This window comes from Dipodomys ordii, unplaced genomic scaffold (assembly GCF_000151885.1).
Source record: "Dipodomys ordii isolate 6190 unplaced genomic scaffold, Dord_2.0 Scaffold90, whole genome shotgun sequence".
Lineage (NCBI taxonomy): Eukaryota > Metazoa > Chordata > Mammalia > Rodentia > Heteromyidae > Dipodomys > Dipodomys ordii.
The window spans coordinates 4,334,712-4,358,028 of NW_012267306.1; the positions used below are offsets into that span (position 1 = coordinate 4,334,712).

Sequence of the window (23,317 nt, forward strand, 5' to 3'; positions counted from 1 at the left end):
GAGGCTGCAATGCTTGGTAAGAAATGTACGCATTATCCTGCCCATGCAATTGTAACCCCTCTGTACAGTATGTTCACAAATAAAATAAAATTAAATTAAAAAAAAAGAAAAAAAAAGAAATGTACTCATTATCTTTCCCATGTAATTGTAACCCCTCTGTACAGTATGTTCACAATTAAATAAATAAATAAATAAATAAAAGCAAAAAAAAAAGAAATGGGAAAATATTTTGTGGCATATATGGCACATTTTTATGGTAGTAAAAACTACGTTTTCTGAATATATTGTCACACCAAAAAACTGTCACTTTCAGGTATTTCTTAAATATGATAGATTTATATCTGGATTATATAAAAGTCACATTCAAGTACATTTATATATGTATTTAAATACATATAAATTGAATTTAAATAACCTCTTTTTTTTCCTATCCTGGTGTTTGAACTCAGAGCCTGGGCATTGTCTCTGAGCTTCTTTTGGCTTTTTCTGGGTGATTTATTGGAGATAAAGTCTCACATCTTTCCTGCATGGGTTGCCTTTGAACTGTGATCCTCAGAGCTCATCCTCCTGAATAGCTAGGATTACAGAGGCATTAGCCACTAGTGCCCAGGTAATAATTTGATATTGCAGACATTATACCCACAAACACAAACAGATGTCACTATGTCCCATAACAAATATATTCAACCCCATCCTACATGGATGCAATCAGATTTTAAACTCTCTGTTCCATTGTGCAAATGCTCAAATTTAAAAAAAATATGTAATTAGATGTTACTATATTTTTACATATCCTTATAATGTAGTTTGATATTCATCACACCATCCTTTGTCCCCCATTTCTTCAACTCTGCCTCCCTGTTTAGTCTTCTGTTTGAGTTAACCTTTATCTATCAGTTAATCTATGTTTTGTTTGTGTTTATGAATCAATATATGAGAGGAAGCATGCAGCATTTGTCTTTTCCAATCTGGCTTGTTTCATTTAAGATGAACATCTTCAGGTCCATCCATTTCCTGTAAATGACATAATTTCATTCTTTCTAGCTCAACAATAGCCCATTGCATTCACACAGCACATGTTCTTTTTTTAATACATTTTTATTGTGAAAATACTGTACAGAGGGGTTACAGTTACATGAGCAAGGTCATGAGTACATTTCTTATCAAGCATTGTTACCTCCTCCTTTGTTTTTCCCCTACCATCCCTCTCTTCCCTCCTACCTTCACAACTACACTCCCCCGCTCCCCTCTCGCCTGAATTGTAAAGTTCATTTTGCAACATAGTGTTTTGTACATCTCATTGTTACAATGGGTCAGCCTGTATCCTTATTTAAGCATTTTGTTTTTCCCTTCCTCTAACCAAATTAGTGAAATGTATATACAAGATGCAGGGCACCGACATCAAATACAGTGAAAACAGGGGTTATGCCGTGGGAGAGGAACATACAAAGAAATAAAAAATTCACATGGTACATTAGAAATACGTTGAAAACAATAGCAAGAAAGAAAAAAAAAACACTTGTGTCCCTATCTTGGAGTTCATTTCACTTAACATCATCTTTAAGCCAGGCCCAAAGAAACATAGGTCCAATGGTTTCCTTTATTTTCAATAACTAATATATGTCTGGGACAAGCAGAAAAGGCCAACAACACATATTCTTAATCCATTCATCACCTGACAGGCACTGGGCTGCTTCCATTATGGGGCCTTTATACCATGATGAACTTAGTAATGCAGTTATCTCTGTTGCACTCTGACTTATATTCTTTGGGATATTCCCAGGAACAATATATCAGGGGTCCTATGTGAGCTCAAGTTTTGCGTTTTTAAGTAAACTTTTGTATGAATTATTGTACTAATTTACATTCCCACTAACAGTATAGTAAGGTTACTTTCCCACATCTAATAACATTGTTATTGGCTTTTCTTTTTTTCTTTCTTCTTTTTTTCCCCCCACAGTCTAGGGGTTTAAACTCTGATCCCTGTATTTGCTGGCATTCTATCCCATGAGCCATGCCTCCAGTCTTTTGCCTAAGTCTAGCCTCACACAACAGTCCTCCAACATGCATATGCCTCCAAAGTAAATAGGATTCTACTTATAAAAACCATTATGCCTATAATACATTAAATCAATCCAAACACTATTGTAGAAGTTTCTTGTAACTGCTCACCATTAAACAAATTTAAGTGTGTTCTAATAGTCTTTAATTAGTGCATTAGTATAGCTAAGAAGGTGTTTCTTTCCTAAGTGTAAAAGGAGATGAATATGCTCAGTTGTACCACTTGGCTGATGAATATGTGTACTGGGTTAGCAAAAGGCTATCTAAGAAAAGACAAGGTCGCTCCCTTCACAGTAGTGTTGAGGTGTTTGTTGGCTACTTCCTTTAAGTTAAGAAATGTGAGTTGCTACTATACTCTGGCCCTTTAATGCTATTGACATTCTGGCCCTTTAACTACCTTTGGAGTTGAGAACTACAGGGTGACTAAGAGATGGCAGTTGGAAGCATGATGGACTTTAAGGACAGGTAAAGCATAGTGCCCTTGAAGAAAGAAAGGACAAATAGTTAGATTACCTGGGGCAGTGGGGAGTTGGAGTGACATTTCTCAGAGGGTCAACTCAAATTAGAATAATAATGTTTTTACTTAAACCTTAATCAAAATTTAAAAAGAGGACACTCATTTATAGGGGGAAAAAAACATGTTGTCTATCTAAACCTTGCAGTACACTGATGTTATTCACGCAATACTATTTACTTCTTGTGTCCCAAGTACAAGCTGAATCAGCTAATTAAAACCAAGGAAACCTCCAATTTATTTTTTAATTTTAAAATCCAGTTAAATCTATTTTTTAATTTGAAAGAATTACCATAAAAATCCCATTTTTCAAAAAGAGACAGTACTGGACAAGACAGTATTCAATCAGCATTATATTAGGTTGGGAAGTTTATTCTCTTTTGCTAGCATATGATAGCCAATTGTAAATAGAAAAATGATGTAACTTGAGTTTCCTTTTTAACATTCATTTCAAAGACATAGTTTATGGACAAACATTGGGAAGGAATTTTTTTTATTCAGTAACACTTGATAAACTGACACTTGCTTTCTTTTGGGGGAGGTCAGAAGAAATCGTTTGAAAAGAGATGCCCTGATAATGTAACTATGGCGATGACCTAGTAATTGGAATCATCTAGGAGAATAAATAGGACTCATCACATCTTCCATGGCCCACACGCGGAAGGGCAGTAAAAAGGGTCATCCCCTGGACTCTCTAACACCACAAGTACCCCGAAGCAATTATTTGCACCTTCAGGAAGAGAAACAAAGACTACAAATGAAGAAATTCCTCCTTGATAGGATATTTCTAGTCGCCAGCATACAAGAAAACGTGGACAAAGAAGCAATATCGGACTATTATGAGCAAGCATTCCAGACCATTTTAAAATATCACGTAGGAGAAGGAGTAACTGGATTATTGCTCATTTACCCAACTTCCCTTCTGCATATCCTTGAGAGCTCTAATGGTACACTTCTTCGAATTCTCTTAGATTATGTGAACCATGTGAAAAATGATGAAGAGTTCTTGATCCAAAATGTGAAAATTGTAACGGTGTCTCATGATATCCCAACAAGGATTTTCCAGCACTGGCATATTTCCATCGTAAAAGTACCGGTTATCTATCTTGATGACGTGACTCAGTCGCTCTCCCTAAATGAGGTCCTCACTGACTTCCTCACCCTGACTCATAAACTGGGGATCTACCTCTTCAAGACGGTTAAAGTGGGTGCCAAAGGGCCAGGTGATAACTTACACCTCGTTGCCCCTGACCTACTTCTCCCAGAACAAATCATAAAGTACCTATGCCGAGCAGAAGAACTAGTGGATCCAGAAACATTCCTGAACATGTACAGTAAACCCATCCATGTCACATTCGATTCTGAGGTGGTATGGCCAGCTCCTTCCCATTTCTAAGACTGACAGAGAGGATGGCTTTAGATCTCTTGCAAAAATGTGTGCTACTTAAATGAAAGGAAAAAGTTACTCTTTTCTATTTTTTTTGTAGAAAGAACATTACAATATACACACAGGTAATATATCAATCTTTAGAGTTAAAATGTGCTTTTTTTCTGATTTTCATTTCAACATGTTATGTTAAGATGGATGGGTTTAATAAATTCCCAGGAACTTCCATCATTTTTAATGGAATAATTTAAATTTTAAAGAAAAGGGACCAACACAATTTAAATTCTCAACCATTTTCTTATCATTTGCTGAGCATATCATATCACACAGCCGAAATACAGTGGTGTGGGGTAGAACTTTTAAGAGAATGTTCCAATCCTTGTGTTGCTTGCAACCTAAAGTTAGATGTGAGCATATGTCAAAGCAATAATGGCATGATGTAATGTCATATGATTGCTACAATAGGAGTAGGGAGCTTCAAGAACATACTTGAGGAAGTAATTAGTCTATAATTCTTGCAGTCAGAAAACAAAAATGGCTCCAGCGATTACATATTATAGCCTATATAATCAATAATATTGATTAATTGCAAAACAAAATAAGATAATAGCTTTTTGAAACAGCTAGAAGATCCATAATCAGATGGTCATTGTATTCCTTTATGTAACAATTAGTTACTGATCACTTCTATGGATGAACATTTGCCAGGCTCTAGCGTAGGACAGGATACACAGAAGACACTACTGCTGGCCACATTAAAATCTCATGTCTAATGATTCTATGTAAGATAAAGTAGGTTATTTCTGCATCCTACAAAGAGATTTTATAGGAAATGAAAAATGTTCATTGGGATCAGACAGAATCGCTTTATAACAGGGTGATTTTTGTTTGGAAATAGTCTTTTCAAGATCACCTATTAAAGGAGTGGTTTATGGATAAAATTTAAATTACTATTTACAAAATTATCACATATTTTCCAAACCTAATCCTACATGCAATTCTTGCAATACAACTTTCACATTCCTCTTAAATCCTATATGCTTCCCTTAATTCCCCTCTTAAAATCATGCAGAATTCAGTGACTGCCTTAACCAATCAAGTTCCATAGGAGTAATTGTGTATGACCTCTAAGGTTGAGTCCACATGAATAATAGCTCTCGAAACCCAAATACCAGGCAGTCTACACAGTTTCTAGACAACACTCTGAACAACAATATACCAGGCAACAACCAAAATCATCCACTAAACATGTATCATTTTAGGTGAATTTAGACTTTGGCCTTCTAGTCAGTCTGAGATTTCAAGCCACCCCACTTTACAGTGTCTTGAATAAAGATGAGCTCTTCCTCCTGATTCCTGTTTTCATGATGGGTTTGTGGACAACCTAAGTGCCTGTTATTAGCCTAAGTTATTATTAACATAAGTGCCACTCTTTGGGGGTAGATGATTATGCAGTTGTCTGGAACAACATGTACACAAACTACTTTCATCATTGCTTATCCAGTCATATGTACCAAGTGTTCATCAGGTGCAAGTGTTTATTGCACATCTATAAGAATTTACTAATGGGACAATCATTGTACTTATCACTGGATACACAAGCAATCATAAGGTGTAAATCTATCCAACATTTAATCCAACATTGTGAACGTATCTAACGTAGAGCTTTCATTAGTCCATTAGCTTTCTTGATGAGGATACTGGCAGAAAACTTTCATTGAGACAAAGAAAATCATTAGCAATCCTTTTTGGAGAAAGATACTTAACATATCTAAATGATAACCTTATCAACTTAACTAGTATACTATCATTTGGGTCTAAACAACTCATTAAGTATCTACTATGAAAATAAATTCGAAATGAATATTTTTTAAACTATAAATGTATTTATTTGTTCATTCCAGTGTGTACAATATCCAAACAAAACCAATTTTTTACAATAATCACTTTAAGGAGATTTATACTTATCCTTATGGCAGCTAAATTTATAATATAAGCATTTTTATTTACTTGGTAGTGGGGAATTGAACTCAGCTCCTCATGTTTAATAGGCAAACATTCTACTATGTGGAAGTGACCCAGACCTTTTGCTTTTCTTTTGTTTTAGATATAGATCCTTATGCTTTTTTTCTTACCCACAAGGACTCTGATGCTCCTCACCCTGCTTCATCATAGCTGGGATTACAGGCCAATGCCTCTATTCCTAGCTTGACGTTCATCTAAGTTTTTTATCATAAGACAACATAACACATACTCTGAACTAGTTACTTTTCCATTTCATATTCACTTGTAGCAATATTTGTTTTTAAATACCACATTTACCTTGAAAGTAAGATTTATTGTCACAACATATTTTTAAAAATATGACTCTGGGGCTGGGAAGGTGGCTCAGTGGTAGAGCGCTTGCCTTGCATACATGAGGCCCTGGGTTCGATTCCTCAGCACCACATAAGCAGAAAAAAAAGGCCGGAAGCAGTGCTGTGGCTCAAGTGGTAGAACACTCACCTTGAGCTGAAGAGCTGAGGGACAGTGCCCAGGCCCAAAGTTTAGGCCCCACGACCAACCCCCCCCCCAAAAAAAAATATATATATGATTCTGTCTCTATGGAGAAGCACAAATTGCATTCAGGGTCAAATGCATTATTTAGATGTTTCCTCAGCTTACTTTTAATAACCTTTAAGGAAGATTTGTTCAACTGTGTGTGCTTGATACACAATACATTCAATAAAATGCAGAATCACATATTCATACATTCCAAATATAATACAAGTTGATGAAGTCCAAGCATATCATTAAACCTTAGAACTCATACGGTAACTTTCAATTCAATGAAAGATATAATTTCCTTAAAAAATAGTTCACAACTTATCCCAAAAAGAAAACAATATTTAACATTGTGAACCTGCATTCTTCAATTTTTACATTATAATGGACAGATATTCATAAATAATCATGAACACTGAACATACAATTTGTTTTTTACTATTATAGTCATTTTTGGTTTTAGTTGACTACTTGACAGTAGAATTCCCTGTTGATTATCTATGGTTATTTCACAATTGATTGATGTGTTTTAGGAAGGTGATAGATTTTATAAAGAATAACTTAACTAGTATTTGAGAGGAAAATTTCCAAGGTGACCTTTAAAATTCTTAGTTCTAATAGTGGAAACATTGGATTTTTTCATGGAGTATTATTATTTGGCAATATTTATGCTAAAATGAGATATAAAGTCAGAATATTATAGAAGGAAGAATAGCAAATGCAATGATACAAGAGTAGTAGCAACTTTATTCTGCTTGAAGGACAGAAAGAAGAGTAGCTGAAGCAATAAAATTAGGAGAAATATATGGTTGTGAAAGGAAGCCAAGGATATAAGATATAGGACATTATGATTATAGTTAGGAAGTTTGGATTTAATTGTTTCTCAGTACTGGACTAGAGTCCTCTTGTTCTTTAGTCTTTATGTAGAACCTCATTGCTTCCCCTGGAAGCTCAGAGTCAGCTCCATCTTCACATGGTAGAAATAGAATGAATCTTTCCTTACCTGTTACTTTCTGCTCTATCTCTGTCCACCATTTGCAGAATAGCTGATGTAAAATAGACACTCTTCAAACAATTGCAAATCCAAAATCTGAAAATCAGAAGTTCCTGCCTTTCTTATCGTCACTGACAATCAATCCATCCCATACTTCTGTCTCAAACTACTTTTAGGGCTCTCACTCACTCCATCCTCCTCCTCCTCTTTTTTACTCTTCTATTTCCTAAGCTATCAATCCTAACTATTCAGGAGATTGAGATCTGAGGAACTTGGTTCAAAGTCAGCCCTGGCAGGAATGTCTGTGAGACTCTTATCTCCTGTTAACTACCAGAAAAAACAAAATATGAAGACATTATACAGACAGGCTAAGAAAGCAACCTCTACTGTCAAGTTGTTGAAAGATAAAGTTGGTTCATTGTAGAATTCTAATTTGTTTCTTTACCCTTCTGCACCTGTTTCTTATCTACAAAATGAGTGTGATAACTGTGTGTTTTAAGAGTGTTTATTGCAGTTCCATGAAATAATGGTGCAAAGATTCTGCCATATAGAAAGTCTGCAACCACATTTTCATTCTAATCAAAATTCTTCAATGGGGTACATTTCACTCAAGAATAACAGCAAAATTTGATTAAAATATGCAAAACTTTGAATCTGTGATTCCTGTTTTCCCCATTACTCAGCCTAATCTGTGGCTTTCTTTCTCCTTTCTCACTCTTTGTTCCATAATGTTTCTCATCTCTTTGCCTTTAATAAGCCTTTCTCCCTTACTAAAATCTACAATCAATTGAAAGTTCAATTTTCTCTCTAAAGACCAGCAAACTCAAGAAAAACTTTTCTGTGTTCATTATATGTAGTTCCCAATAACATTTACCAGTTCTCTTGTCATACTGCTGCTGTTTACTTACACTTTTATCTCCCTCACCACCATCTGTAAGCAGTTACCATGTGTGTGTATAGTGTGTGTGTGTGCATGTGTATATGTGTGTGTTTATTTAAAATAGAATAAATTATATATATTCTTACATACTTTTTATAAGTATATGTAAAGTATCTATAAATTGGAGACAAAGCTGGTTGCATTCAAATTTGCAAGTTAAATGTCTAAAATAATAACTGATCCACCCTACTGGTAGTACCAATGTTTTCACAAGGAAACATTAATCACAATAAAATGGACTGTCTCCAGTTCAGTGCAAAAATGGATAGGAAACTTTAATGTATATATTTACATATTATGATATATAACATAACTAGTACTATTACATGTTCAGTAAATTAATTTTTGAAGTTATAAAAAATAGAACCATTCTTAAGGCAGGAAACATATTTATAAGAACAATTTTGTTTGATATTTCTATTATTATTGCCTCTATAATGTGCAATGATGTGTGCAATGTGACATTAATTGAAAGCATAATATTTTCATTATTAATAACTTTGGATGAAATATTGATTCTTTTACATTAAGCATAGATTACATGTTGGCTATGTGTAAATAAATATTTTTGGACATAAGAAAATAACTTCTAAGGAAGACAAATGAATTAAAGCAGTTTGTTAGTTTCAAATAAAATAAGGAAAAGTTGTCTCAAGGACTATTCATTGTGCAACGTATTTACTACCACAACTCTCCATAGTCTTGTATCTCCATTCAATGGTCACAAGTGAAATACATAGTACTTTTTGAGCCCAAATCTTTCCCTTAGTTAAATGAAGTCATTTAAAACATTAATTGAATACTGCATATTACCAACCTAGTATATAGTTACAACCATAAATGAAGAACTGTGGAATTAAGTAACTCAAGGTTCCAGATGGTACTCCCAAATTCATTGGTATATTATCTATTCCACTTGTGGTGAAATTGTAGGCTTTGTTGCCATATTATAATTGTTTTTACAGGGTGGTATCAGAACAACCTAATAGATATTGAATTTTATTCTTTATCTGCATTTATATACTCAGCAAGTATAGACCAAAAATGTGGCAGGCTTATTGTTAGGTCTTGTATGTATAGTCATGAACAAAACAAATACAACTTTTGTCCCAAAAAGCAGTCCCTTTCCTTCCATCCCAGACACACTAAAGGAAACAAAACAAACATAAAAAGTTTGTTACCACAGTGTATATACAAGTTTCAGTATAAGTATTTTCCAAATTTTAATAAGTTCAAGGAAATGCCTCTGTATGTCTATGTATGTATGTTATGTATATTACATAATATTATATACACTATCATGCATACAATAGAGGGATTGAAAGAATTTCCCAGAGACAGGACTTGAATTAGAAGGAGAATGATGACAGCTATATAAAAAATATGACTATCTCAAGAGGAATGGAACATTTCATTTCAATCAGGAAGAAAAATTCCATGATCAGTTATGGATTAGAAGGACCCATTTGAATTGACAAGAAAACATGGGACAGGAACTACATAATTATACTGGGAAGATACACCATTTAAGAGATTATAACAATAGGAAAATAGATAATAGAAGTCTATGCAGAGAACACATCCTCTAATGTCTTATAAAGATGGCGGGGATATATAGAAGTGAAGAGAATCTAGAATTAGGTCAATAGCTTGTAATTTTATTGAAAGTAGAAGGTGTGACAAAATCAATGAGGAAACACCCATCCAGTGGAGGTGCATTCCCTAAGGTAGAGGATACTAGAAAAGCAACAGTTTAAGTTGTATAGGGAATGAAAGGATGGTTTCTACTTTGAACCTGCTGAATTTCAGATGTCTCTGAATAACAGTATAAAACTATCCAATAAAATGCTCAATGTTTATCCCAATCTCAGAGGTTCTGAAAAAGAGGGGAAAGTTTGAAAATTCAGCTCATAGATTGACTGGGGACTCGAGAGTGGTGCTATTACCAGTTCAAATAAACTGAAGAAGCAGACAAGAAAATCAGGTTGGAACAGACGAAATTTGAGTCCTGGAGTGTAATCCAGTAGTACAGTGCTTACCTAGCTTTCAAGAAGCTCTAGATTTCATACTTAACACTGAACTAAATGAATAGATAAATGATAAAGATAGGTAATTAGATAGGTAGGTAAACATAAAAATAATACTCTGAGTCTGAGACAAGTTAATATGAAGAAGGACAAGCACCTAAAAAGAAATCTACGAAGACACTATTCATTGTAAATTGCTCAGAAGATGAGAAGGAAAATAGATCAGGTGATTCTAGACAAGTCGCAGAAGAGAGAGTCATTGAAAGAGTACTCCATAGCATCAACTGCTGCTTCAAAGTAAAGCAAAAAAGAGCCATTAGTTAAAAAGTAGCTTTAATGTCAAGGTTATCAGGAACTTGGAAAGAGCTGACATGTGCAGTGTGTTAAAGGAAGAAGCACATCCATCAGGTTGAGTAGTGAAGTTGGAATGAAGAAACAGAGTATCTGTACACTGTATTTCGAAAAGCTGACTGTGAACAGCAAATTTGAAGAAAAGATTAGAGCACATAAAAGTCTCTCAGTATTTTTAAAGCCTTACTAAAAAGAAAACCTAAAGCCCAATTCAGTTTCCAATAACAATGTGCAATCTCTAGAATGGAATGATTTAACAAGAGACATTTGTTTAGGTAAATAACTGCACTACTAATTTCTGTTTTGTAGAAAAGTAGTATAATTATAATTAGTTGATAATATAGATTAGGTTGTGTGGTGTATTTACTTCATGGTTTAACCTTTGTAAATTTTGCTCTAAAATATGAACCAGGTCACTTCCTTTGCCCAGTTAGAGCAAGCTAGCAAATTGCAACTCCCAACCAAATCTCAAATTTCCAAAAAATAACTTTTATAGAACTATATGATAACTCTTATAGAACTATATGATAATCTAAAATAATTGTAAATCATGAAGCATTTATTTATGTAGTAAATATTGATTAAACTTGTCTATAAATACATCTAACATGGCATGTATCGCAAAAATATTTGGACAATTCACAAAATAGTTCAACTGAAATTACTCAAGTGGTCTTGGAAAGTTTTCCAACTTATTTATTTTTGTTTCACATTACACTTTATGTTTCTATCATCTTTTATGTTGAGGTAATCCTCTAAAACAAATTAATATGCCTTAAGTTTGGGAGGTAAATAGAGGTAATCAAATCTCATCTACTTCTAGGCACTTTTGCTTGTTATTAACATTCACTACAGTTGTTTCTCTCTTGCTCTCTCTCTCTCTTTCTAAAAATTTATTCAAAAAAGAGTAGCATAAGAAACCCATTATCCATTACCCTCTATCACCAATGAGTATTATCTCCTTTTAAAAGTTACTTTTAATGAACACAACTATTTTCTTTCTTCTCTCTTTGTTACATATACTAATACCATACAAGCAACAGAGCCAGGGAAGTGTTAAATATTTGAATATCTAAAACTCTGTGAGGAAAGTGAATCAAATAGAAACATTCCCAAAATCTTAGTGCTAACAGATAGGAGGCAGTTGCTAAATGGAACATAAAACTTTGTTACTCCTCTTGGTGAAACCAGGCTAGACTGTATTGCTCTTGGTACCATATCCCCCCCTCCCCCAAAAATCTACTTCTTGCTAGTTACTTCCTGAAGACTCACAGAACACCAGCAGCATGAGGTCACTTAATGTTTCTATACTTGACACATGAGACACTTGGCCATTAGACTGAATTTTTAGGTATGGGGTCACTAAGTGATGGACAAGAAGTAAAAACTACCTATTTTAAATACTTCTTTTAAAACCAGGACATAAGTATAATCCAGTGTACTCAACATTATCTTTACATGGGGTGATTTCATCAGTAACTGTCTTCCTTTCACCTCATGAAAAGGAAGTAATTTTCATTTTGACATTTGTACTTTGAGCCTTTTGATAAGAATTACAATGTTTCTTGAATTGACAAAAGTATTTAGGGCTTTGATTTAATATGATTTTGAAATGAGTAATAGTAAATGAGGAAGGGATATTCTGACAGAAGACTCGAATGAAATATATATATATGCACAAATAACCCCTCTGTGTTGTAAAAGATGCCAAGTTATCTTTGATGAAGATGACTTACAGTTGACTAACAGGAAGAAAATGCTTATACATATATATATATATATATATATATATATATATATACATGTGCATATTTATAATTGTTGACAGAGGTAGATATTAGTATATATACGTATTTATCATATACTTATTTATGTATATGTAATTATGTCAGTTCAATATACATACAAAAAGCCACTAAGATTCATAAAATGGGAAAACTAGAGATTTAATTATCAAATTATCACAGTGAAGTACAAGCAAGTATTTGAAGCAATAGTGCTGACCATATCTCTACTTTTCCCCTCCATTCTGATCTCTTTCTCACAGAAGCTTCCATGAACCTTCTTAGAGCTTGTCTATCTAAAGCTCCCTCAGTGGGCCACAGATTCTATGACACTGTACTGTTATTCTTTCTTTCACCTAACTTCTCTTTCCCATCCTGCTCTACTAAACACCACACTCTCTGTCTCTGTCTGTTTCTCTGTTTCTCTGTCTCTCCATCCTGCTCTACTAAACACCACACTCTCTGTCTCGGTCTGTTTCTCTGTCTCTCTCTCTCTCTCTCTCTCACACACACACACATTCACATGCTAAAAGTCATATTTATAAGGATCAGAGAAAGCTCAGTTGTAAGACAGCAAGTTAGGAAGCTACAGTTAGAAGCAGAGCAAAGACATCTAGAAACAAAAGAGCAACAATCACTTGAGCTCTTGATCTTATTTCTCAATCCTAGTTAAGTCCTAGTTACATTTTCTACCCTTGAATCTTTCTGGTCAATTATTTGGTTTCATTTAAGTAAAATATTTTTTCCACCATGCATTAGAGCAATTGATTTCTACACAGAATGGCATTCTTCAAAGCAAGGTAAAAAGAATCCTAGGTTTCCCATTAAAAGAATTGTGTCCATAGATCAGATTTTCTGCTGGCTAGTTGTAGTCTGGGAAAGTTGCTTAGCATCTGAGATTTATTTCTGTTACCTGGAAAAAATGGTTGATCACTCAAGAATTAAATGAGTTAAGCAATTAATCAAAATAACCAGTAACTCCATAAACATTTTTTAATTAAACCAAGTTTGGAGTATGGCCTGAAAGTTTGTGCTTTCCATAATTCAGTTATGAGAATGAGTTTTGCAACAAGGATATAACATGGTTTGAATTCTGACTACCAGCCCAGGAAGACTTCAGGAATGCCAGAACAATTAGTCAAGCTACTGATACATAATGCTTGTGCAGCAGCGAGGAGGAATATGAAGATATTCCAGAGCATCTTCTTTTACAATGGAGTACAGGCTAAGTCTTTACTTAGAAGCAGGCTTTTGCAACTGCTCTTAATATCTTTTAGAGAAATCTGAGTTACCCTTTGATTAATGCTAAGTACCAATTCAGATAACTGGGTGCTGATACGTTAATTTACTTTCATTAATTTGTATGATAGACACCCTATTTAAAGTCTTCAGAAACAATGTGAATATCAGAAAGTAATCACAACATTGTAATTAGGTGGATTAGTGTGTGAAGGAGTAATTATTTCAAAGACTTCAAATTCTAGGAAAAAGAAAATGTATTCTTTGTCAGTTTCTTGACCTATCATATGTTTCTAATGTTTTTATTATATTTATTTAAAGAATAATATAGGAATACCTCTGTCGCTTGTCACTTAAACTATAAGAATACATTTTTAATATTCTTTCCTATAAGTACATGATAAAGTAAAACTAAAGAATATAATGGGAATGAAACAATATAAATTTTATACCTTCTTATGAAGAGATCTTTTAGGATTCTCAAGTCACAATATTATTTGTGGTTTAATATGATATAAATAATAAAATATTGTTTTCTTCATTTTTGAGTTGTGTGCTTTTTTAAAGCCTTTGGGTTCTCAGAAATTATCTCTATGATTGCTAATTACATGTTTTTTAACTAACGGAAACATCAGAATATTAGTTCCTTATACCAACATGTTAACTTCCATAGATGTAAATTTTTAATTGTATTGTATCATACTGTAATTTCACCTAGCATGTACATTTGTCCATGCTAATTAAGTAAGTTAGAATGAATGACCAAATTGACAGAGTTGTATGAGTTACATATGAAAGGCTCATTTCACCAACTTCAATACATCTGGATGAAAATGAGTGATTTCTACCTAAGTCACCACATCTCACAAGTAATATTCCTAGGAACAATAATGGACAAAGGAGCTGACAAGGAATAAGCACGTAATGAAGCTGTACTCTGTTTCGGACCTCACTGAGCATTATAAGTAGAGAGCGCCAATGGGTTCATGTTTCATAATTTCATAATGTTAACAGGCACAATAGTTGTTTAGGTTGCTTGTTTAAAGTGGGCACCATCTCAGAAATTGTAATTCATTAATTACAGGAGCTAAAATCTGCAATATTACCTCATTTAGACAGTAATGGAGGGAAAAGAGCTGGAAAGGTTAATCTAGCTTGACTCTGTTGAAAGAAAGGCACGGTACATTCTTCTTGTAACTTAGCAATCTTATTTCATGTGTTCATTCCAGATTCAGGAAAAGGGGTCAATCACAGAAAGTCTCTCCTTTCCTTGAACTCAAATCAGACAAATTCTCCCCAATCTAGACTACATGATCAGAAAGACAAGAAATGGTTATTTATCCCACATAGGTTATCTGCTTAGTGTGTATTTTCCATGTTAAACTGCACATGGCATTGGGGCAGACAAGGGAATGTTTATTTTCATTAGTAGCTCCACCATTTCTCACAATGCTTAATGCCATTAACCAAAAGGTTCTTTCTTTAGAAATATTTGCATTGCTTGGCAGAAAACTGGAATGGGAGGAATGAAAATTAGCCAATTTATCTGTGAGGGATTAAACAATATTCTTAAACATCAATTATAGGTTATTGGAAGAAGAGCAAGGAAGAAGCAAATTTATTCAAGGGCTCTTTTTATTTTGGAAATAGTATGTTTGGGTCTTACTATGGGACACAAAAATCAGTGAAGAATCCCTCATGTCTATGATTTTAAATACTAAGAGAAGGATAAGAAGGATAATGGCTTCCAAAGATGTCTAAGATATAATTCTCAAAGTTTATCAATATAATTGTGCATTACAGGGGACTTTTACATACAAGTAAAATTAAATAAATTTGAAATAGAGAATGATGCCCCTATTCTAACCACATGAATACTTAAAAACAACAAGGTTGGATTCTGTTGTTGTTGCTGTTGTTTGCTTTCAAAGAATTACAGAAATAGCACCATGCAAGAAACTTCAAAAGGCTGCATTTTCAGTATTTTTTAATGAGCTATGAACCAGAGAATGCTATTTCTGTAAACTAGAAAAAGTAAGAGTAGCCACCAGAAAGAAAAGCATCTCTACCTGTCTGTACCTTGACTGCAGCCTAGTAAAACCTGCAGAACAGGAAAATAAGAAATAGGTTTTGTTTTAGGTAAGTCTGTGACTACATTTGTTACTATGTTTTAAGTCACTTGTTTAGGTCACTATGTGGCAATTTGTTTCAATAGCAACAGAAACTAATACACAATGTTTGGGTTGAGCGTGATAGTTCTCTTAATCTACCCAATGTTTATAGATTCAGATATTGATAAATATACATTGGACAACAGATGATAGATAGATGCACTGTAATATTTACAATATAAAAGAATTTCATTAGTTCATATCTCCCTGTCATAGTTCTTCCTAACTTATAGTAAATTATAGACAAACAGAACTGGGCTACTAATCAGCCCACTCCTCATCTTTCCTACTCTCTGTTGGACCCAGAAGCTTATAAACTACTGACTAGAGGCCCATCATGTACATATGTCCAGGAGCCCCTTGCCAGCAGGTGCCTGTTTGGATCTGCCAATGGAAATCGCTGGGGGGGGGCGGTAATGGACATTGAGTGAAGGGGGGAGGGGAATAACACATGATTTTCTTGTTCCTGCTTCTGGCATGAGCAGCTGTATTATCTTAGTTCTCATGGGTTTTGGTAAGGGGAGTAGCATCACTCACAAAAGCAGCACAGTGGTGGCTGCGGCCAGCAGCCTGCTCCCTAGATAGTGAATATAGTAGCACCATCGAGACTGGGATGGGAGTTTACATGACAGCACAGCAACAGAGAGCTGGTTTCAGAAACTACAGTATCGTCACTCCCACCAGCACAAGAGAGCATGCTTGCAGGTTCCTGGTAATTGTACCACTTTTTTCTTCCTTCTTAGCAATTAGTAATCTCTGGATTAGTAATTACCCCCTTGTGAATTCCTAGTAATTAGTAATCTCTGGATAACAGCAACTTTCCTCTTTCTCTCCCCTAGTCTCTACACCACACTTATAATCCCCTCTTTTTGAAAGACTGAGAATATATTTCTTACCCTTAGTAGACAGAATGTATAATGATTAAATACATTTCATATGCTATGAACAATATGTGTATAAAACCTTATATCCACCAATCAATTTTAATGTTTACCCCTAGAATGTATCTATGTATAACACCTATATAGCACATAGTCATGTAATAGTTCCTCTCATTTCAAATAACTTATTGTTGAAAGTAGGTTGCCATTATGGGAAGAAAATAAAGAAGGCTAATTGTTGATTAGGACTTCCAAAGACAATTTGAGGATATTTAGACATGGAAATGAGATCTGATAGATGCATACCACCACAGACAATAGTTTTAGATTAAATATCTGTTACTGTTTTCTAAAGACAAAAACAAGAAAATTCTTTCCACAAGGGCAGCAAAATTATACAAACAACTCATCTACTTCTTTCAATTTGATGTGGTGAAAACACCGAGAAAAATGGAAGAGTTACTATGAATGTTTCATTGCACTGAATTAAAGCCGTATCAGGAAAGTAGGGCACATCAAGTATTTATCTTCATTATGGAAGTGGTAAAAACACTGGGTTGCTACTTATAACAATTGTGTTAAGCAGAATGCTAACTGTCCCTCATGCCTGAGCTTCTCTTCTCAAGAAAGCACAACTATAGTAAAGAGCAATCTTACAGGGCCATCCAAAAGAGCAACAATTCCAACCATGTGATACAAAAGTATTGTTTCCAGGTAGTTCTGAAAGTATATGAGGGACCATGGACGCCTGTTTTAACAGGCTTTGATAAAAGTAACCATTGATACTTTTCACTGTGTGGTTACTGTGTGCCAGAGACTTTGTTAATTACTTAGCATTCATTAGCTCACTGACTTCCTACAATGGACCTATAAGACAAGTAATATCACAACTGAATAACTTGAAGCTCCTAATGGTGATGAAGTCCACAGCTGGCAAGAGATGAGTGGAAGATCTAATCAGTTCAGTCTAACTCTGAAATGAATAGCCTTAAGCACTTCTGTATACTTAGTATAAGAAAGGAAAGTTTCATGCTTTTAATTTAAAACAAAGGAAAGGTAAATGTGTAAAACAGGCAAAATGTATGAAATGCAATAATGAACTCCTGAGCTCACACTATGTAGCATCTGGAAACAAGAAGTCAAACATTAAGTTAGCTTAAAATATACTTTACGTCCATTAGTCCATTTTCAGTTCCTACAGCAAAATTTTATGAATGGATGATTTATAAAACAGACTTAATTTGGCTCACAGTTCTGGAGGCTGGAAGTGCAAGAGCATCACTCCAGTGCCTGCATGGCTTCTGGTAAAGGCTTTGTGGTGCCTAAACTCAAGACAGAAATCAAAAGGGCAAGCAGACACATGTGGAAGCAAAGCTTAGAATTAACTCTTCATGTAACTAACCCAGTCCACGAACCCACTTCCTGGAGAAAGCCAATAATCTCCTCCTTAAAAGTCTTCCCCAACCCAACTCCCCAAAAAAGGAATGTCCTTGCTCCCAACCTAATACAATGGCAATTTAGTTTGAATAAGAATTTTTGAACAGATTATTTCCAAGTATAACAAATATCAACCTTTTTAAAATGATATGTATATATATTTATGTTATAATTTATTTACCTGTTTCTGTATTACTCGAAAGTAGTCCTTTATCGTGAATGCTTGTAAAATTGTAACAATTTCTCTAATAATGTTTACGGATCATTTAGACAAAAGTTGCATTTTGAGAAGTCTAAATTAGAGGTTTCTTTTCTTTCAATAACTTGTTACCTTGCCACTAAGTCCAAAATTCACATCTCCTCTCAAATAATAAAAATGCAGCAGAGATATCCCTCACCATTTTTAAGAATTTTCTGAATCTACATAAGGTCTTTGAATTTTAACATGAAATATTAAGCAAAAGATAATAAAATAATTTACAGATGTTATCCTAGCTATAATCTACCCATTTAGTTAGCATAAATCCATTCATTCTCACCTGAGCAGCATTCTCTTGTTGATTCTCTTCATAGAGTTAGCATATTTGCTCCAGTCAAAGTGGAGCAAAGCAACAGAATCCCTCTCAAGTTACCTACACATGCTTACCTCAGACTCATAGCTTCTATTCAATGGTTTATTTTCAGCTAAGCTGCAGATATATGTGTTCTCTGCTAAAACTCACTTAAATATATTTAGTTTCTCATCTATTATATGAACGTCTGTCTTTGGGTAAGGGGCAAAGTAGTGCTCATCTTAGAACACAGCTGAAACTTCCAGGGGCTAGTCATACTCTACAGGTATATCAAAGGAATTAAAACGTGGTAGACTTTTGCCTTATGTTATTGTTTAATATACATTTAAATTTTTGCATATATCTAGTCCTATATCTGGCAAATTAATTTTTAATTCTGTAAAATTATAATTATTACTTCAATCAATATTATTGCTTTTACTTAAAAGTGATATGTTTACCTTTAGTAATTTGCAGACACCTAAATCAGTGACTAAATAAATTTAAGGGAGAGATTTAAGATGTCCTTGAAAATCATCCAATTTTCTTATGGGCTGGGAAGGTGGCTCAATGAAAGAGTGCTTGCCTTGCATGCTTGAGGCTTGGGTTGGATTCCTCAGCAGCACATAAGCAGAAAAAAAAATGCCGGAAGTGGCACTATGGTTCAAGTGGTAGAGTGCTAGCCTTGAGCTGAACTGCTGAGGGACAGCGCCCAGGTCCAGAATTCAGGCCCCACGACCAGACACCCCCCCAAAAAAAGGAAGAAAATGATCCAATTTTTATGTTCTTAAATACCCTCTAGATATAGGAACTGTATGTATAAAAGAGAAATAGCTGAGAAGAGGAGCTTAAAATGTGAGCAATATTATTCTAAATATAATGTCTTGCTGAATGTAACACCTTATCAAGAATATAAAAAACACTAGTGTTATAACATAAATGCTGCATTGGATTAGATAGTATAAGAAAGCACTTTGAGTCATAGAAAACTTGTGAATAAGAAAATAATGCAACTGATGTAGGTAGCAGGAATGTTCTTTGTTCCACAAATATAACATTTATAGAACTTAATGAAAATTCCACTTGAATACTACAGGGATATCAATGTTGAAGAGAGACCTCTCCTTTCTCTATTCTCAGATTTCTAAGGCTACATTAAGGACCAGTGAGGACAAGGATGAAGTGGGCAACATTACTTGAGAAGAGCCAAGGAACCCTCTACATAATTGTTTAAATAGAAATACAGGTGGACCCATTGCAACAATGAGATGTACAAGACGTTATGTCGAAAAATGAACTTTACAACTTTGGCATGGTGAGGTGGCAGGGGGCGGGGGGAGAAGGGATGGGAAGGGGAAACAAAGGAGGAGGCAACAATGCTTGATAAGAAATGTACTCATTACCTTGCCCAAGTAATTGTAACCTCTCTGTTCGGTATTTTCACAATAATAAAAAAAAGAACTCAGAGAGGCTCTCACCACTGAAAATGTAACCTTCTATATATCTCTAACAAGTGAATATGATTTTACTGGCTTACATACAAACTTAATCTCTGGGAATCATTTAAATAAAAAATTTTCACTGGGCTGTTAGAAATGTAGGTAGGGATGTTATATTATGTGCAACATCTATGTACAAATCTATTTGTTTGATGATTTTGTTGATGCGGTTTATTGTGGTTTTTGTTTTGATTTTGTGGTATTGGAAAATAAATGCTTGCTAGGCAAGTACCACTTGATCTATGAGCTCAGCCCTTTTGCATTTCCTAATTTCAAGAAGTTGCCTGCATTCATTGAAGGGCTTATAGTCTTTTCCTCTAACTGCAAAACAAGCATCATAATATCTTCAGGATTCTTTCTCCAACTCTGACACTTCCTCTTATAATAATCCTTTTGATTACAAACCAGCTTCATGATCCAAGTCAAACTCAACTTCTTTAATTTAATCACCTTTGTGAAGTATTGGACTTAACAGGTATAAGACTAATGTATATACATTGTTGAGGAGACATTATTCTCCTTCTATAGTAATATAATAGCAACATGTAGGGGGAGTTTAAATCAGAAGACCAAGGGTCTTCCCAATGTTTAGATTGGGTAAAACAAAAAATAATAAAGTATCTAATAACAATAACAAAAATATTATATTAAGAAACAGATCACATAATAAATCTGATTCTCGACTTTTTAAGGCTCTGAGACTATTATTATCCCTCTGTGTATTTGCACTGGAAGTCTGGATATTCTAGATAAAATACATTGTTTAGAAGTTCAAGCTATTCTATGTACAGTGCTGTACCTGACTTATCCAAGAAGAAAAAGTGCTAACAAAACCAAAGTGAGGGCTGGGAATGTGGCTTAGTGGTAGAGTTTGCCTTGCTTGTATGAAGGCCAGGGTTCTCTTCCTCAGTACCACATAAACAGAAAAAACCAGAAGTGGCACTGTGGTAGAGTGGTGGAGTGCTAGCCTGCTAGCCTTGAGCAGTACCCAGGCCCTAAATTCAAGCCCCAGGACTGGCAACACACACACACACACACAAGTGACTGAAAACAGTTGGTAATTATGCAACAACCATGCTGTTGAATTTCACTTTCTCAAGAGCTATGGTAGCTACTGGTCAAGGAAATAACCATGTCTCTTTCAAAGGAAAAGAAATGGGGAAATAATAAATCACTATATAATCCTTATTTTATATTCACTGCTCACTCATATATTCATAAACAGGAATGATCAAGTTCCTAATTTGTAATTCATTTCCCAGAATTAATTAACCTTTTATATATGTGACAATGAAAAATGTGTCTTAATTAACCTATCTATCTATCTATCTATCTATCTATCTATCTATCTATCCATCTACCTATCTATCTTAAATGATCAGTCTCTTATGGCCTTTTCCAGAAGATGTTCTGCAATGGTCACATGGAACAAAATACTTTGCAATTTGAGCTAATAGAATGTACTAAATTTTTCTTGAAGCAATTGGCCAAATAATCTTTGTAGATATTAATATATGAAACATCACCATCAAGAACACATTCCATCAATAGAAAGTCTTCATTCAAAAGGATTCTGACTAATTAAAGAAAAATTCTGAGCTGGGCGCAGGTGGCTCACACCTGTAATCCTAGCTACTCAGGAGGCTGAGATCTGAGGATTGTGGTTCAAAGCCAGCCCGGGTAGGAAAGTCTGTGAAACTCTTATCTCCAATAAGCACTCAGAAAACTGGAAGTGGCACTGTAACTCAAGTGGCAGAGTGCTAGCCTTGAGCTGAAGAGCTGAGGGACAGCGCCCAGGCCCAGAGTTCAAGCCCCACAACAGACAAAAAAAGAAACAAAAATTATGTGGAAAAATTTTCTTCCCAGAGCTGCCACTAGGAACAAAGTGGATATATTTATACCAACTAAAGTTATATTGAAACCTATTTGCTTTCTATTAAATGAGCTATGTAAATGAAAATTATCCTAATTGAATTTTTGTATTCCAAGGTTTTGTTCCAAGTTTTCCCATGGACACATATGCACATACATCAGAATACAAAAATCTGGTTAATAATAATTGTTTATATGGGCTAAATATTATTAATATTCACTGAATGACAAGTGTCATGCTTAAAACACTACATTGGGACCTATATTTTCCAACTATAAAGAAGTCAAATCTGAAGTTTGTAGAAGCCACAAAATTGCTAGTTAAACAAAAGTAAAATTTGACATCAGGCATTGTTCCCTATATTCTCCTTTTTCATTTCCATTGTAACATCATTCCTCTATAACTAGTCAAAAGTAACAACAACAGTTCCAAGACTGAGGTAAAACGTATCTATGTACAATGAACAAAATGTTAAAAAAATCAGCACTTCTTTAAGTTAATAGTAAGCCTTTAAACTCATGCTTAAAATTAACTTAAAATGAATCTATATTATATATATATCAAAATTAAAGAACTAGCCCAAATTTTCTGCCATTTTCTTGAAGCAAAACTGAATGTAATATATTAAATCATAATCTATTAAATCCTAACAGAAATATTAAGGTCAATGAGTACATGTAAATTCCCAGTAATCTTCAGACCTGCTGCACCATTTCAAATATGTCACTCTTGACTGACAACAAGTTAAACTTTATTGTCCAACATTACTCATTTATTCATGCAACCATTCCTTCACTGAACTGACACTGATTGGCTGAGGGTATGGTCAGCTTTGATAATGTAAGAATGACTGAAGACATACTCTAAGACTTCCCATGCCATGGGGAAATGGAGACCAATAAATAAATTTCAGTGATAATTAGAGTAAGCAATGGATCTGATAGCATCATGTAAGTACTTGATCCATGACTGGAAGTCAGCATAAAGCCCCAGAGGGCCTGAACTTCTTATTAAGCTCAGCATATATACAATAGGGTCCCACAAAAAAGAGAGAATTTTTGACT

The 23,317-nt window shown here is 34.5% G+C and overlaps 2 protein-coding genes across 2 annotated transcripts in view; one reads left to right on the top strand and one right to left on the bottom strand.

Moving 5' to 3' along the window:
* The window catches only part of Znf804b (zinc finger protein 804B), a 465,037-nt gene that overhangs the window by 436,322 nt on the left and 5,398 nt on the right, over positions 1–23,317 (bottom strand). The gene's annotated exons all lie outside the window — the stretch shown is intronic.
* LOC105992897 (chromosome unknown open reading frame, human C7orf62) lies at positions 3,222–3,971 on the top strand. Its single transcript, XM_013025999.1, has one exon. The coding sequence runs from the start codon at positions 3,222–3,224 to the stop codon at positions 3,969–3,971; it is 750 nt and encodes a 249-aa protein (XP_012881453.1).